Source organism: Colossoma macropomum, unplaced genomic scaffold, assembly GCF_904425465.1.
Source record: "Colossoma macropomum unplaced genomic scaffold, Colossoma_macropomum, whole genome shotgun sequence".
Lineage (NCBI taxonomy): Eukaryota > Metazoa > Chordata > Actinopteri > Characiformes > Serrasalmidae > Colossoma > Colossoma macropomum.
The window spans coordinates 5,592,378-5,610,196 of NW_023494794.1; the positions used below are offsets into that span (position 1 = coordinate 5,592,378).

The following is a 17,819-nucleotide window of genomic DNA, read 5'->3' on the forward strand; positions in this document are numbered from 1 at the left end:
ATACTGTCTACTCTGCTTCAGATTAATTTCACTACATAACTTATTTCACTTAGAAAATTACATAACTTGTAATTTGACCAAGGGTGTTCAAAATCTACAGCCAATCTAAGAACAGTCATGCATTTTTACAACCCTAACAACCCTGAACATTGCATCTTCCCTCAGATCACAATGTGTTACACAAATGTCTGAGTGCCCACAAGGGGGCGGCAGAAAGCCTGATTGTATTCATGTACACACAGCAAGTCAGCCAAAAAGACTAGAATGGAAACAAACAGTACATACATAAACACATCATGTAAAGTCATGAAATCATGCATCATCATCATCATCATCATGAGTCATTCAAGCACAGTGATGTCTGGAAAATTCCATCAGGTCTGTCAGTGCGCCAGCCGTTTCTCTAGGCGGGCCGCAGCTGATTGATTGGTCAGCTCTGGACGTCTTGAAGCATATTTCTGGCCCATTTGGACGCCTTTCTAAGAACACCTTCAAAATACTTTTCCCCCAAGACAGCATTCTTCTCTCATTCCTTTGAGTTATGCCTTTGTGTGGAGCAGGTGAAATTCCTGCATAGCTCTAGCACTCCACTTTAAATCAGATGGTACTTTAAATCACAACACAGGAGGAAAATATAGGGTGGAACGTTTAAGAGGAGACTATGGACTGTGCCGACTGTTAAATCTGCTGAAGTGTAGATGTTGATTTTGTCACGCCTGTGGACCAAATGTCTGGATCAAATGTCTTCATTTTCAGTCTCATAGTGAGAGGTTCACATTTAAAGCAGACCATGGTGCCATCTTGTGGAAGAAATAGTTGAGATAAGGATTCTTATTTAGACAGTGAAGGTGAAAGAATTCTTGCCTCAACAAAAGGAGCCATTCAGTGCTTCAGGCAGGTTTCACTCATTTAGGAGAAGGTCAAAGCCCAAGCTGAAGACCTCACAGCGGTATGTATAGGTTCAAGTACGCTTTCAAACTTCAAGCTGAAAGACCGTCAGATAGCACTGTAGAGGTCAACACTTAGCTGGTACAGTATAAGACTGGCCATAGCAGAAGGAATCAGCATATCTCAGATACCATATGAGATCAAAATCTCATACCATCATGCCAGCAACACTGCTGTCAAAAGCTTTTCACTTCATGACACACCACTGTCAAGCCTAAAAATAAGCACAAGGCACCTGCGGTGAGAACATGAGTGTCGGACACAGTTAAGAAATAAGCAAAGCACGTGCAAAGTTTCAGATTAAAATGCTATCCATCTATCCATTCATCCATCTACCCATTAACCACGGTCTCACTCTCACTTACTCTCTTTCTTTGTGATATACAGTGGGGTAGAAGTCCGAGACAAAGTGGACAAATTATTATTTTTTTTATTTCAACCTGAAAATAAACAGAACATTTTATATATTTTTTCTAAAAACATATTCAAGATCTTATTACTTCCATTAAGCTTGTATTTAGTGGAAGACTCTCAGGTGGATTTGATCTACTCAGTCAATAAAGCAAAAGGGGGACATTAAAAGCACTCAGAATTTCTGAAATATTTCAGTGATTTTACTTTTTGCACATACTGATATAATTTTAAGAATACACTTTGTAGCATATTAGACAAAATGCAAAATATTTATGCTCACTCACACATACAGTGTGTATACATACAGTGGCACGGCAGCGAGTGACCGCAGAAGTGGATTAGACACAGCAGTGCCTCAGAACTTAATTACTCGTTAGGCCTTAATTGACTTGTTAAGACTGAAGTTAAAATTAACTGCTGAATTCAAAGCAAAGGAAGGCTATAAAAACATGCCAAAGCACTTTCAGCTCTCAATATCCAGTGTCTGAAACGGTAGTTAAGGGGAACTGTAGAAGTCAAGGCTAGATGTGGAAGAACAAGAAAACTGTCAGATTCAATGGCTCATATGCTGGCCAGAAAGGCAAAGCAACTCCCTTTGACAGCCAAAGACATTCAGGACAGGTTTAGCTGACACAGAAGTGGTAGAGCACAGCTCTACAGTGCAGCAGCGAAACTTTTCCTGCTACCACAGCTTGCCAAATGTTAAGCACTGGGGTAGATCTATTATGCTTTGTGGTTGCGTTGCAGCCAGTGCCACCGGAGACACTGCATTGACTATGAAATATGAGCGAATTCTGGAAGCAAATGTGAGAGTCAATCAATAAACTGAATGTGAAAAGAGGCACCACAACAACTTCCATGAACTACTCTAAGAAACACAAGCTAAAGATTCTGGACTGGCTCTCATAGTCCTCAGACATTACTGAGAATCTGTGGGTAGATCACGGTGTTCATGGAAGATGGCCCATGAATCTCACAGCATTCTGCATGGAAGACTGGGTGAAAATTCATAAAACAAGAACATAAAGACTCCTAGCTGGCTACAAAAAGCCTTTGCAAGCTGTGATATCTGACTTGGTGGGGCATCCAAACTTTTGCACATGCCACAATTATATATATATTTTTTTTAAGTTAACAAAATATAAAGTAAATCGGTATTAACATTTGTAGAGGTTGGGTTTACTTCTTTTCACTTCAAAGTTTGGCCAGAGGTGCCAACACACAAATGCAGGACTTAATTTGAAACTTTTTGAAATTTTGAAACACAAAGTGGTCAGTTTTGTCAAAAGCATTAGTTGTTCAGTAATGCAAAAACAAGTGAGTCTGTAGTTACACAACAGTACAGAGACTTTTATAAATAAACATCCTTTCCTCCACAACTAGTGACTTCTGATTGCTGATGATATGCTAGGATATTTATTATTTTGCTTTCATTCTAGAGAAAGCAAGCATTTGAAACCTGCAGTGACCAGTGGGGCTTGGAAATACAATTGTTAAAAATTTAAAGGGAAGCTTCCTCCATGTAAGAATCTAAAGAATGACCCACTTCTATCAGAAACCCTTTTTTTCAGTCCTCAACAGTTACAACATCGAGTCTGTAGGTCTGCTAGCAGAGACATTACATATGCAATGTAATATCTCCAGGCATATTAAATGTGACCCCAGTCAAATTACATTTTGTTGATTTTCTAAGTCAAAACATCTTCAACAGGGAACAAATACATATTGCTGTTGTTGGAAGAAAACCTTGTATCTCCATTTTTGTCATTTTTCAGTTTTTGAGGAAATCTGAAAATGCCTGTCGCCCTTTACATTGTGTGTAAATTTCATGACAAATGGACTAAAAAAAATGTCACAAATTAACTTGGAAAAAATTCTGGTTCCGTTGACTTACATTAAAAGTAGAGTAGGTTTTTTCCTTCTCCTGTAAAGTTACCATTTTGGAGACACAAGGTTTTCTTCTGACAACAGCGATATATTTTTTATATATTATATACATTGTATACATACATACATATACAATATATATTGTCGCTGTCCAAAGAAAACCATGTATCTTCATTTTTGTAGATTTTATTTTTCTACATCATTTCAACACAGCAGCTGTTCTTGACATTGTGTGAAGATTTCATGATGAATGGACCAATAGAAATGCTTTAAAATCAGATGGAATAAAACCTCTTTACATTAACTTACATTGAGTGTTTTGATTTCTCCTATAAAATTACTATTTTGGAGATACTTGTTTAACATGGTAGAAACAAAATAAAACATAAAATATAAAATGTGCCTTAAAGTGTGGCCATAAAAAGTTTTATTTTTTACCCAATATGTTAAATTCCGCAAATAAACAGTAATTGTGTATTAAAACGTGCAGAAATGTGTTCTCTGCAGAAAATGTGTTAACTTCACTTACAAAATCAACAAAACATGTAATTTGACCGGGGCCACTATACAGCCACCTGCAGCGACAACATTTCATGTTTTGTCTATGTAAAAACGTACCTTTCTCTGATGAAATCTGAAAGCTCCTTGCTGGATATCTGGCCATGTTTCATGTTATGGTACAGAACGTCAAACCCATTGTTTTTTTCACCCTACAAGAAAGACAAAACAACAGCAACCATTAAAGCAAGTGACTTTGTAAAACAATGAAACCCCAAAAATAACTTTTACTTCATTAAAAAAAAAAAAGAACAAATCGACAAGAAAGCATTGCTGCACTCCTTCACCACATAAGTCGTCTCCATCAGCGCTTTCATGGCCTGAATAGCAGCTAAATGACTCCTCAGTGCTCTCTGGTCCACCATATTCATCCGCGCCATGCTTCGATTTTTGTCTGGTTCGGTTAAATTTACAACTGGAAAAGAATAAACGTCTGCGAGCTTTAAGTTGAAGAACCACAGAGAAGGTCCCTGGGATGGTAACCGTGGTTACAATGTTTATAGTGTCCTGTAACAGGATTTTAAAAATGCAAGAGGTGAACTCATTTATAATAAATGCTTCAGTATTCTTCGCCACAATAACCCACTTAAGTCTTTCAATAAAGGAGAAAAAAACATAAAAATGAATAAGAATGCAGCCCTTTCCCTGACCTTTGAAACATTTTTAGTTTATTACTGGTCAAAGTCAAGTTTTTGAGATTTTGAGACTTGAGCTTCGGCTCCACAATATGGAAAAAACTGCAGAATTGCAATTATATTGATACATATTGAGACTGCAATACACCTTAAAACATATTAAGAGATGACTGAAGATTGTCCTGCATTATTTTGACCAAAATAATGAACTTTAGCTGGGTTACATGAATCCCATGATTCATCCAAACCTCCACAGAAAGGCTCAAATGGAACTGCGATTAATCAAGATGGCCAGAGCAAACAGTAAAGAACATGGTGATTAGACAGACGGCTCATTTACATACTTCAGGCTGCTGTAATGTCAGTATTGTAAAGGCTAATAACTAAGTACAGATGCCACAATATCACTGTTTTCCAAAACTAAAAACCTAGAATATCAGCTGATACCAACAGTATCAGCAATAGCCGCTTTTCATTGCCCTTCTCTTAAGACGGATATCTAAAATACCTTGCTCAAACTGCTAAAACATACAATTTGTCTCAAGGGGCCCCTCAGTTGAGTACAGGGTACTGCCCAGGGAATCAGCCATTTTCTAGGGTGGCCCCCTGGCAATAGTTCAAGTGCAAAGACTGTTCACTGTCTCTTCACCTGAAATGGCATCATGCTTCCAAGTTCAACTTGTTTTTAAAGGACAAATGCTGTATGTTCTCATTGCCTCCTCACCAGGAAAAAAATATTAAATGTTTATTTTTCACGCTTGTAAATGAAAACTGCCAACAACAAAAGTTTTATTCTGGCAAAGATATTATAAGTCACTATCATTTTTTTACTCACTGAAATGTTCTTTGCAACCTGTTCGTTACTTAGCTAAGCAGCTGCATTAGTCTCTGATTTAAATTTACTCGTATGTTTTTATGTAAATGTTTGTCAAGGACTACTTACAAAACAATCCATAACATTATATTTCATAAGTGTTGCACTTTATTTATTTGATATGCCATTAAAGTAGGCTGATTTGTTAACAGGCTAATTTGGCCCATTCAGAGATATCCAGTTAAGTTTAAGTTTAAATCTTTACTGAAAGGGTCAGATGTAATGTAAATAAAATGCTAACTAAATGTATTCAGTCATCAGTTCACTGTGTTTTAGCTAGATCTGCCATTCGTTGCACAGGAATCCGATGGGTAGCTCGGCACCAGCGATGCTAACGAAAATTAGCATTATGCTAGTGGTGTAAATCGAATGAAGAAAGGCATAATTACATGAAACATTGCAATGTGTGACTGACATATGGCTGTGACTGGAGACCTAGCCAGTGTCCAAATTCACAGTCATCATGTACTGATTCAATACGTACAGAATTAATGAGCAAATCGAGACACAGCCAGATACTCTACTATCCAAGAGGAAATGTGTAGTCGTCAATTACTTAAACAAAAGCACAGCTTCAGTTAAATTCTTTCTCAAAAGGAAATTTCACCTACGGGGGGGCAAATTTGTGCTAAATGTGATTATTTAAAAATAAAGGAATTATAATTTTTGTATAAGCTAGTTACTGTTCTTATGTCAACATTAGGAAGCCACATACTTAAGTAATTTTACATTGTAACTGTACTTTATTATTTTGAAAGATCTGTACTTTGAGTACTGCTGAAATTAAATAGTTGTACTTTTACTCAATTACATTTTCAAGAGATAAAAAATGATTTTACTCATGCTTTTTACAAGATTTGTACCTTCAAAATGCTCATTACAAATCTAATTTTTATTTATTTCTTCATTTATTTTTTAATAGCACTTTACAGATTGATTATAAGTGGGTAATAATATGGTAATATTATGGTAACAATGTATACTAACCTAAAAATTACAAGCTCATTCTTAGCTGTTACTAAAAAATAAGTTGACATTATAGCAGTAACAAGTTGGTAATAAAATGGTAAAATAATGTTAAACAAGGTATCCTAATCTAAAAATTACAGGTTATTTTTCTAGCTGTTAATAAATAAGTTAATAATTGTAATGGTAAAAATGTGTTAATAAAATGGTAAATTCACAGTAGCAAGTTATAGATTTTACCATTGTGTAATTGCAGATGTGACTAGTTGGTAATAAAATGAAAAATACTGGTTACAAACTCTAATTATCTATAAATAAAATAATAATTTTCCAGCTGATATAAATCATTTAATTAGTAGATATTACAGTAAAAGTGAGAAATAAACAATTAGACAATCATTGTCTTTTTTTTTGTGTCCAGCTTTAAGGGCACATCTGCTTTATCAACATACCACCCCAATGCTTTTAAATCATAGAGTTGTATAATGCTAGAGTAATTACCCTAAAAATGAAGGTTTTTATTAATTATTATTAACAACTAGAAAATGAACACATCATTTTTAGGTTAATACAACTTGTTACCATTTTTTTTTATCATTTTATTACCAAATTGGTACCATTATAATTACTATATTACTATAATATGATTACTAAATAATTACTATAGTTACAATATTGCTATAATAAATATTCTAATTATAATCATTATAATCATTTAATAACACTTTAAAAATAAGCATGCAATTTTGGGTTAGTAGAACTTGTTACCATTCACATTATCGTAAAATTAAACTGTCCCCAACTACACTATTTCATCTTTGTATGAAACCACTGCACACCAGTGAACCAAAACCAAGAACCAAGATCTCTAAACATCTTGTTAAAACATTCACTTTATTATTTTTTTTTTAATCTATACTTCTATTTTAAGCTTTTACCTTATTCTTCTTTTACCTCATTTTTTTTCTGGTGTTGGCATGATACCAATACTAGGTATCTGATCCGTTCCATCTCCAATAAAGATCAACAAACGACATGTTGTGAAGTACTAACTTCAGCACTCTGAGCAAAATTCCGTTTCAACCTCGTAGCTAACTGAGCGGCGCAGCTGCCTTGGGCCCTCACTCTCTCAAAGCCTTTTTGTGAAACACTTGTAATGCTTTCTCAGACGACCGCACTGAAACGGTTACTTAGCACAGATAAATAAAATAGCACGTGTTAAAACTGCATCACCTCTCTCCAGGGCTCGCCACTGCACTGAAGATGCCGCTGGGGCTAAAGACGGCATCTTAAACTGCACAAGAGCCATTTTGCTCAAAGCTGTCTTCAAGTCAGAGACTGTTTCTGCATGAACAAACACGACAATGAACTAAAGCAGTGCTGAAACACATTTTAACGTGGTGGTGCAGCCAAACATCGAAGTACCACAATGTTCACTGCGTGTCAGGGGGACCAACACCGAGAGACTATGGCCTACATACAATGGTAACATCATATAAGTTGCAGATTTCATGCATAATACTTCACCGCATTCTCATGATATCTAATGCTTCATATATGAACATTAAAACACAACAACAAACACTATTAATAACAAGAAATCACCAGGCTGTACCGAAGCCTAAATCATCACGCATCTCCATTTACACTGAGTTGTTAAGTGTCGGGATGCATTGGTACAGATACTGATAGCGGATATCGGCCCGATACTGTTTATTTACACGCACTCATACTCATAAAAAAGGCATAAGCCTGGTGTAATCAACAATGAACAAATTACTCAATGTGGCAATGAACGAGGGTCTGTCTGCTTACACAGCAGACTGTTGCGGAGGGTGGTCAGAGGCAAAGGCCACTTTCAATTTTACACTGAAATTTCAATTTTACTACATTTTAATTTTTAAACACAAAAAATACAACAACATCCACTTCCACAACTCGGGTGGAGACACGTAGGTAAGTCTGTCACAATTATTACATAATCGCCTAACCACAATTATTTGAGATGATCTGAATTATTTGAGATAACCTCAGTTATTTACGCTAATCAATTTCCACATTAGATCGAACGAGAATTTTAAGTGACAACAAGCAAAATGTTAATTTATTGTATTGGGTTGCGGCAAATAAATGCAAATAAAAGAAAAGCATGGCACCCATGTAAAAAAATAAAGATATAAATTCTAACATTCTAACATTTAGAGGGCAGTGCGGAGTTTGTTAGTGATGTAGCCAATTCTTATGTTTTTAGCATGTATGCTAGCAGAATAAGGTTTTTATTTTGCTTTGCAAGATGACTAATAAGCCAATTTGGTCACTTTAGTTGCACACAATGAACAAAAAGATCATTTACTCGTTAATTGCAATTATTTATATATCAGTTAATTGTCAGCTAAAATCTCATGATCGTGAAAGCCGTACATGTAGGCTAGGTAAATGGAGATGAGAAAAAAAAAAAATAATACAGTCATCTAGTTTATGCAGCCCTTACTCTGTTTGACTAAATACAGCTGCAAAATATAAAATTTAACATTGTGATTTTTTAAAATAGTTTTTGTAAAAGAGTCTGTAGAGACTGTATCACCCCATCATGTACATCATGGCTGGAGTTAGCATAGGCTACTTGATTCAAGGTAACTAATGTTAGCATAGCTACTCTCTTAAAGATGGTGCTTCAAGGGTTCTTTAGCACAGAAAAGTCATATACAGAACCATGAACACTCTTTGCATGATTAAAGATTGCTTTACATCATGAAAGCAATCTTCAGACTGATGGAGAATGTGCTATGGACGGTTCTATACAGAACTTTTTGGAAAATGGTTCTATATAGTACCCAAAAGTGTACTTCTAATGTTCTTCTACTGTTACAAGCTTGAAAGTGTAACAATAGAAGAACCCCTCTGGGTGCTATATAGAACCATTTTCAAAAAGGTTCAACATAGGACCATCTATAGCACATTCTCCATCAGTCTGAAGAACCTTTCCTTGATGATCTTTAATCATGCAAAGGGTTCTTTGAGTGTTCATGGTTCGATAAATACCGATCAGGCATGACATTATGACCACCTCCGTGTTTCTACGCTCATTGTCCATTTTATCAGCTCCACTTACTATATGGGTGCACTTTGTAGTTCTACAATTACAGATTGTAGTCCATCTGTTTCTCTGCCGAAAGATGTTTCTCTTCATCTTGTTAGCCCCCTTTTACCCTGTTCTTCAGTGGTCATGACCCCCATGGACCCTCACAGAGCAGGTACTATTTGGGTGGTGGTTAGCTTCATTAGTCTCCAAACTAAAGACGCAAACTTTAGACAAACATGTCTTGGCTGATCAGCTATATTTGCTGTGTGAATGTGATTTTGAGCCTTTAAGTGTCAGAACAATGCAGCTACTGACTAAGTGATGAATATGTATTTGTCAGGCTGTCCGACGCACAGCTTAGAGTTTCCCTGCATCAGCAGTTTGCACTGGGCAGGAAGTGACATCTTTCAGCAAGATAAAATATTATAAAGATTTCCGCATGGGGATGTAATGTTTGCCAGCTTGTGCCTTGGAAAAAAAGTTATATTGGAGTTTTAAGTGAAAGAATCTTAAATGTCAGTATTATATCTAACATTCCTTTTTTGAGATATATCCTTGGTAAATCAACACCTATTCATGGCCAGGAGCACAGCACAATCATTACTAACGGTTGCATAAAATCAAGTCTATAGCCATGTTCTCTTCACAAACGTTGGAATGTATCATAATGAAGAGCTCACTGACTTTGAATGTGGCACTGTCACAGGATGCCACCTTTACCACAAGTCAGCTTGTGAAATTTCTGCTCTGCTAGATCTGCCCCAGTCAACTGTAAGCTGTGAAATGGAAGCACACAGAAGCAACATTAGCTCAACCACGAAGCGGCAGACCACGTAAACTAACAGAGTGGGGCTGCCGAGGGCTGAGTCACCTAGCACGTAAAACCACCAATCCCGTGTTGCATTGCCCATTACAGCGTTCCAAACTGTCTCTGGAAGCAAAAACAAGCGCAAGACCAGCACGTCAGGAGCTTCAGCAAAAGGGTTCAAATTGCCGAGCAGCTGCACAGCCTCGTATGTGCAATGCCAAATGTCAGCTGGAAAGGGGGGAGAGCATGGTGCCACTGGACTCTGGAGAAGTGGAAACATGTTCTCCGGAGTGATGAATAACGTTTCATTATCTGGCAGTCTGATGGATGAATCCTGATTTGGTAAATACCAGGAGAATGCCACCTACCAGAATGCATAAAGTTTGGTGGAGATTTTTCAGGATTTGGACTCGGCCCTTCGGTTCCAGTGAAGTGTAGTGTTACTGCTACAGCATACAGAGACGTTTTAGATGATTATAATCTTCCAACTGTGGCAACAGTTTGGGGAAGGCCCTTTCCTGATCTAGCATGACTGTAATCATGTGCACAAAGCAAGGCCCACAAAGACACTATCTGACGTACTTGGTATGGAGGAACTCCAGTGGTCTGCACAGAGCCATGACCTCAACCCCAGTGAGCACCTTTGTGATGAATTGGAACGCTTATTGCGAGTGAGGCCTTCACGACTAACATAATGCCCATGGTTCTGGAATGGGATGTCGAGCATTTGTGAAGAATTGCTTTGTCTGGCTATAAACTTGGTGCAGACATGTGGTGTCTTGCCTTTATTTTTGTTGTTGTTATCTGTGTAGCCTTTGGCATGCTAATTAGTGTGAAGTTATAGCAGTAATCATGTAGTTTTCAACCTAAAGTCTAACAAATGAAGTGTTATGGTTTTGAAATGTACAGTACATTTTAAAGTAGTTTAACCAGTTTAAACTATGGTTTAAAACAGCTTTGATCACCACTGACAGGTTTGAAAAGGTAATGCATCAGACTGCAATGATTTCTGGGCAAGTTCTACTGTTGAAGTTGACACTTCCAAGGGCTCATTCAACACCCTTCACTTGTGCTTACATACTTCTTCTGCAAAATGATTGCGACACAAATAAAAATGTACTGAATTTTGTTCATTAAGTTCTTTACATATCAAAAACAGGACAACAGCACTGAGAAATTATGTAATTAAAAGATTAAAAAGCAGAAACAGCCGCTGGCTTGGCAAAAAAAAATGGGCATTGGCTCCTTAGCCACTCAACTGGCCAAACACTGTTTAGTGTTGGGTTCTAATGTACTGCACAATGCCAAGGATCAAAATAGACGGATGAAAATGGAAACTATAATATCAGGGCTGGACGTAAGATAGCAACTACTTAAACAATTCCTTTAACTTGGCACATCAGCTTGGCAATCCTTCATAATTCCACACCCACTATACTAGAAGCCTTGCAACTGCTTGGCCATTACTTCAGTATGGCTGGGTCAAGAGCAGCTACAGTTTACTAAGAATGGATGTTAGTGCAGGATTTATGGGGTATTAAAACAACAACAACAACAACAACAACAACAACAACAACACAAAAACCTGGGCTTTTTTGTGATTTCAACACAAAGTATTTAAGATATTACATTTTTAAATTTAAGATAAAAACAGTTTGTGTATTTAAAAGTAAAGTCAAACATGCATCATTAATCTATATGTTGCTTTGGGAAAATTTAACTATTCATTTTTAAATACGAAATTCCAGTTACATTTACAGCATTTGATAGACACTCTTATCTAGAGCAACTAACAATTATCATCATGTTACAGAGATAAAAAGAGTACAGGTAATAGGTGTTAAGAGTATTGCCCAAGGACTCTTATTAGGGTAGCATGGTGTACTTGCCCAAGTGGGTGACAGAACATCATTCTGTCACATGGAGGTATCCATTAATACATTAATCCATTATACCCACTAAATATAAGCATACAGGCATTTGAACAGCTGTGAAATTAAAAAAATCTGTATATGGTCCTAGGAATAGCTTAAAGAGCACCTGGCATTTTAAAACTATACTAAAAAAAAGCTTTTAGGTTCAACCTACTAGACAACAATTAAACATAAAATATTATGTATGCACAGGCCACATTTTTGTCTTATTTTATTCCCAAATGTGTTACATTCAGCAAATAAACAGTAATTATGAATTAAAATGTGACAATGTGTTAACAGTTTTTCACTAGAAAAACAACAAACAACAAAAAAACATCATTTGACCAGGGGTGCCCAAACTTTTACCGTAAAAAACTTTTACTATACAACTGTATAAACACTAAGTGGCAAAAAATAAATAGATGAGTTCGTCCATCAGGCTGTTCCTTACTTAGAAAAGGCATCGTTATCACCATGATGCAAACGGCCAACTTATCACTACCCACTCAACAAGTAGGTCAATTTTAATCAATAACTTTCATTAACGAAGCAACTAAGTTTAATCATGTAATCATGACAAACGTAGAACAACTGAAAGGAAGAAAACTGACAGGTCAGAGCTACTGATAAAGACTTGCATATTAACTGTGCTGGTACTGAAAAGAGAGAAAGCTAGAGATGCTTTCATGTCTGCACTCTTAAGTGCAAAGTTGGCTTCTCCTTCTTATATCGTGTTTCAAATGAAAGTCCACTTCTGTAAGATGTATATCAAGAGTGTGTGTCAGAGAAAGATATAGGTTTTGCTAACACCTGCCTGTCTAAAGCCTTGACTGAAAGTAGTATCACTGCCTTACTTGATGAATCTAATACACACATACAAAGCTAATCTAGTAATATTGGTTATATGTGCATCGAAGGACAGATCGGAATCAATCGTGACATCGTGACAAGGTTTTTTTTTACAGATGTACCTGATGCAACAAAGAAACTATTACGTCAAACTAGACAGTTTTTTCTAGCAGCTTTTGGACATAGAGGAAGAATGCTGTTTGTCTGAGTTGAGTAGGAGGAAGTTCCTCGACACCCAGTCTTGAATGTCTTTTACACAAGTTTAAGAGGGAAATTCCACACATTTTCCTAATGTCTGTACAGTTATATCATAAAGGTGGTAACAAAGTCAGAGAAGTGCACCAAACCAGAATTCTTCACACTGGTGATGACAGGAACCAGATGTCTGAAGTTTAATGCCTCCAAAAGCCTCACAGAAAGCTATTATTACATAAAATAGTTATGAACACAGTGCCTGATGTCCGATACATTTTAACTGTATTCATGGTGGAGAGTTGCGTGCAAGGTTCTGTAAGGCAAATTAATCCGCAAAGAAAACATACTTTTTCCGATTTACCACTATTTCACCATTATCAACACTACATATAAAAATTCAGAAAACAAGTGTCGGCCTACTGGTTGTGTTGGACGGTTATATTTGTGTTGTACATATTGCGACCCTGGTTCCTATCATCACCACTGTAATGATATCCAAGTCTGTATGTTTCTCTTTATTAAACCATTATATACCAATCAGGCATAACATTATGACTACCTCCTTGTTTCTACGCTCATTGTCCATTTTATCAGCTCCACTTACTATATAGGTGCACTTTGTAGTTCTACATTTACACACTGTAGTCCATCTGTTTCTCTGCGTACTATGTTAGCCCCCTTTTACCCTGTTCTTCAGTGGTCAGGACCCCCATGGACCCTCACAGAACAGGTTGGGTGGTGGATCATTCTCAGCACTGCAGTAACACTGATGTGGTGGTGGTGTGTTAGTGTGTGTTGTGCTGGTCTGAGTGGATCAGACACAGCAGTGCTGCTGGAGTTTTTAAACACCTCAGTGTCACTGCTGGACTGAGAATAGTCCACCAACCAAAAATATCCAGCCAACAGCGTCCTGTGGGCAGCGTCCTGTGACCACTGATGAAGGACTAGAGGATGACCAACACAAGCTGTGCAGCAGCAGATGAGCTAACATCTCTGACTTTACATCTACAAGGTGGACTGACAAGGTAGGAGTGTCTAACAGAGTGGACAGTGAGTGGACACAGTGTTTAAAAACTCCGGCAGCACTGCTGTGTCTGATCCACTTAGATCAGCACAACGGAGGTAGTGTGTCCATGGGGGTCCTGACCACTGAAAAACAGGGTAAAAGGGGGCTAACAAAGTATGCAGAGAAACAGATGGACTACAGTCTGTAATTGTAGAACTACAAAGTGCACCTATAAAGTAAGTGGAGCTGATAAAATGGACAATGAGCGTAGAAACACGGAGGTGGTCCTAATGTTATGCCTGATTGGTGTACATGAAATCACTCTGAATGACCTCATTTACATCTCAACCACTGAATTATGCAGATTTTTACCAAAAATCGGTGGAATTCCTATTTAAGCAACTGCCCAGTGGCTCCTTGTATAAGCGCTTTTCGAGTCCCCTGTTCTTCTGTGCTGAAGCACCAGTCCATTAATTCCAAATATGTTTCAAGTCATCGGGTCTTCTATTCTTTCTCTAAGTACAGGGAAATGTATCTGGATTGTTGTATTCCTTTAACACTGTAGAACAGCTGGCTCAAACATCATTTCCTGTTGCGCTAATAAATTAATTTCACTAGGGGAACTCATGTCTGTGTGAAAAAGAGAGCGCACGTGTGCATTTCCTCTAAAGCTTTCAGTCTCCTTTTTCCTTCCTCTACAGTTTACTCAGCAAATCTGCCCTGAGTGACCACATCATCTGCACCAGCTGTGAAAAAACACTGCTACCACTGTTAACTTATAGGTTACATATATAAACTAAAAGGTCCCATATTACACTTTTTTCTTGTATTTCATTCACTTGTTTTCCACTGAGGTCTACTTATGATGTATGTGGTTTTATGTACCAAACAGTCCTAATCCACTTTTACATGACCTTTTTCCAACCTCTCTTTATCCCTTAGAATTGTACAGACTGTTTTTTGTTTATGTGCCTTTAGGATTGATATATGTAAAGCTACGTTTACATTACAAGCCTCGTTGCTCAAATCTGATTTTTTGCTCAAATCTAATCTCTCTGACAGGATGGTTCACACTCATTTAGGTAAGTGACTCAAATCTGTCATTAATGTGAACGAACCGGCGTCCTGAAATGACCCGCATGCGCACATCCTACTCAGCAACGGCACGTGAATAATTCACGTGCGTCACGTGCATCATCAGTACACAAACTAACGTGCAGAACAAGCCTTCGCTGTGAAGATAATTAACTCTGATCGGCTCTCAGCTGTTTATTATTAGAGCGAGATGAATGCAAAAATGGTCAGATGTGTTGCTTTTCCACTGTTTACAGGTTTGAACTTTTGTTCGGCACTGCTGCCAAGGTAACACTGAATGATGGCGCACGTGCAGTGGAAAAAAAGCATATGAATTCTGATCTGAGCGTTCACATTAAGGTCGCATGGCCATGAATCGGATCTAGGACCACATACGAAAGTGGCTTAAATATGCTCTGCTGAGTGGCTGCCCTTTATTGTCCCTCATTCAAAAAGCTGTGCAAACTGAAACACTCCTTATAACTTTAACTTTATAACTGCTGTAGACTGCATGGATGCAGGAAGTGGGGCTGCTGAGGGGTGTAAAAGAAGTGTAATCAAGACCTATACTTGCTTGTTTCTATTTTTATTTCTATTATGTGGAGTTTTTGTTTCATTGGCTAGTTAGCACAATGACACACATAATTATGCTACAACGTTTGGTACATGTGTTGCAGCATTCAAACACAGCATGAGTGCACTAACCTGCTTCACATTATTTAGTTGGGACAGGGGTAATGTAAGGCTGTGGAATGGTCAAAAAAACCTATTTTGGACTTTTCCATAGGTGAACAGGTAGATAGGTGGAAAAGTAACAAAGTAACACTCGCAAATGGCTTAGTCGCCACTTTGCAAAAAACTGTGTGAGCAAATAGTCCAAAAGATTAAGAACAAATGTTTCTTAACAAACAATTACAAGGATTTTAGGGAATTTCACCATCTATAGTCCAAAACAAGACTAAAAAAATTAGAGGATCTCTCTGAACACGAAAGGCAAGGCGGAAAACCAATACTGAATGCCCACAACCTTCGGTCCCTCAAACAGCACTGTATTAAAACCGATATGGGCTCAGCAATACACACACAGTACGTCACACACAGTACTATACAAAGCATAAGAGAACATCCAGAAACGCCACCAACTTCTCTGGGCTAAAGCTCGTCTGAGATGAACTGACACAAAGCGTGCTGTGGTCCACCTTTCAAATTACTTTTGGAAATAATGGACGCTGTGTTCTCCCAGCCAAAGAGGAAACTGACTATGCCAAATATTATCAGCGTAAATATTTTAAAAAGCCAGTGTCTGTCATGGTATTTTGATGTGTTGTTGCCAATGGCATGGGTAACTCACACATCTGTAAAGGCACAATTAATGCTGAGGGGTACATAAGCACATATTGGCACATATTTTGGAGCAACATTTGCCGCTATCTAGATAACCAAGTGTTACATCAAGCAGGAATGGAAAAACTACAAAAATCGGTGCCCTCAGTTCCCAAATCCTTACTGAATGTTGTTAAAAGGAAAGAAAAACTAAATTAAAAAAATAATAATAATAACAAATAACTGGGACAGCCCAAATTGAACTGTACTAATCCAGAAATGTCCATCAACCAAAAATCTTCAGCCAACAGGGATCCTATGGACTAAACTGACTGCTGATGAAGAACAAGAGGACAACAGAACTGATAAAGGCAAACACACTAAAAAGTTCTCTTGTCTCACCATGAGCTGGCTAATTAAGCCAGTGTAAGCTAACAGTCAAGGTAAGCTAATGGGTCAGCTTAGTTAGCCAATGAACCCAGTATAATCATGAGCACTGGGCCTTCTTTTTGTAAGGCAAATATTAATGTAAAATAACTCAAAATAATCACCATCAGTCTTTTAATACTTGTATTATCACAACTATGGCAGCACTCGTTCCACCCTAATTTAGAAATGTTCTAATCTGGATCTGAGGCTGCAGATTCCCTTGTGTTTCTCATCCCTGGTTTTCATAGTAAACCACTGTGGATTATTGTCCAGCTCTGCAGTGTAGCTTTTTCCATCCCCTCATCCAGAACACATCTGCAGAGTTTTTGGGGAAGAATGGACACGACAGTTTGATCTGAGAAGAGTGTTATTTATTACTATTATTTTAGCTGTTATTCATCATTTCTTGCTGTGTGAAATTTCTGTTTTCCAGCTGTGATTATCAGTCATATTTTGAGTACCAGTCACAGAAACGTACGCAAATACTGCAAAGAATAGCTAGAATTTCTCACTTTCCCTCTCTACAATTCAGTGACATCTGTCAGATAATTAGAAGCTCCAATCACACAGAAGTAACAAATACTTTTCCTGTCACGTGCATGTTCACATCCTGATATTCGAATCTAGTTATAAGACTCTATTTGATGTTCTGACTGTGTGGTGGTGATTAAAGCTCTGCGGACACTGCAAATATCACAGACGTATGTGTGTTCAGGGACAGGAAGAGGAAAGGGCCAGCTCTGAACCAAAGAATGCAGTGATATTACAAAATACAAAAGAAAAATAACAACAAACTCAGGAAACCAGTTTGGGCGTCTGCACCTTACACGCCAGCACAATGCCATGATCTCTGCT

At 37.6% G+C, this 17,819-nt stretch overlaps 1 protein-coding gene across 2 annotated transcripts in view; it reads right to left on the reverse strand.

The window, feature by feature from the left end:
• fcho2 (FCH and mu domain containing endocytic adaptor 2) overlaps positions 1 to 17,819 on the reverse strand; it is a 101,484-nt gene that overhangs the window by 69,678 nt on the left and 13,987 nt on the right. For both annotated transcript variants that reach the window (XM_036579956.1, XM_036579958.1), the window contains exon 2: positions 3,868 to 3,959. In XM_036579956.1, coding sequence (XP_036435849.1) covers positions 3,868 to 3,959 — 92 coding nt within the window. The remainder of the gene's footprint in view (positions 1 to 3,867; positions 3,960 to 17,819) is intronic.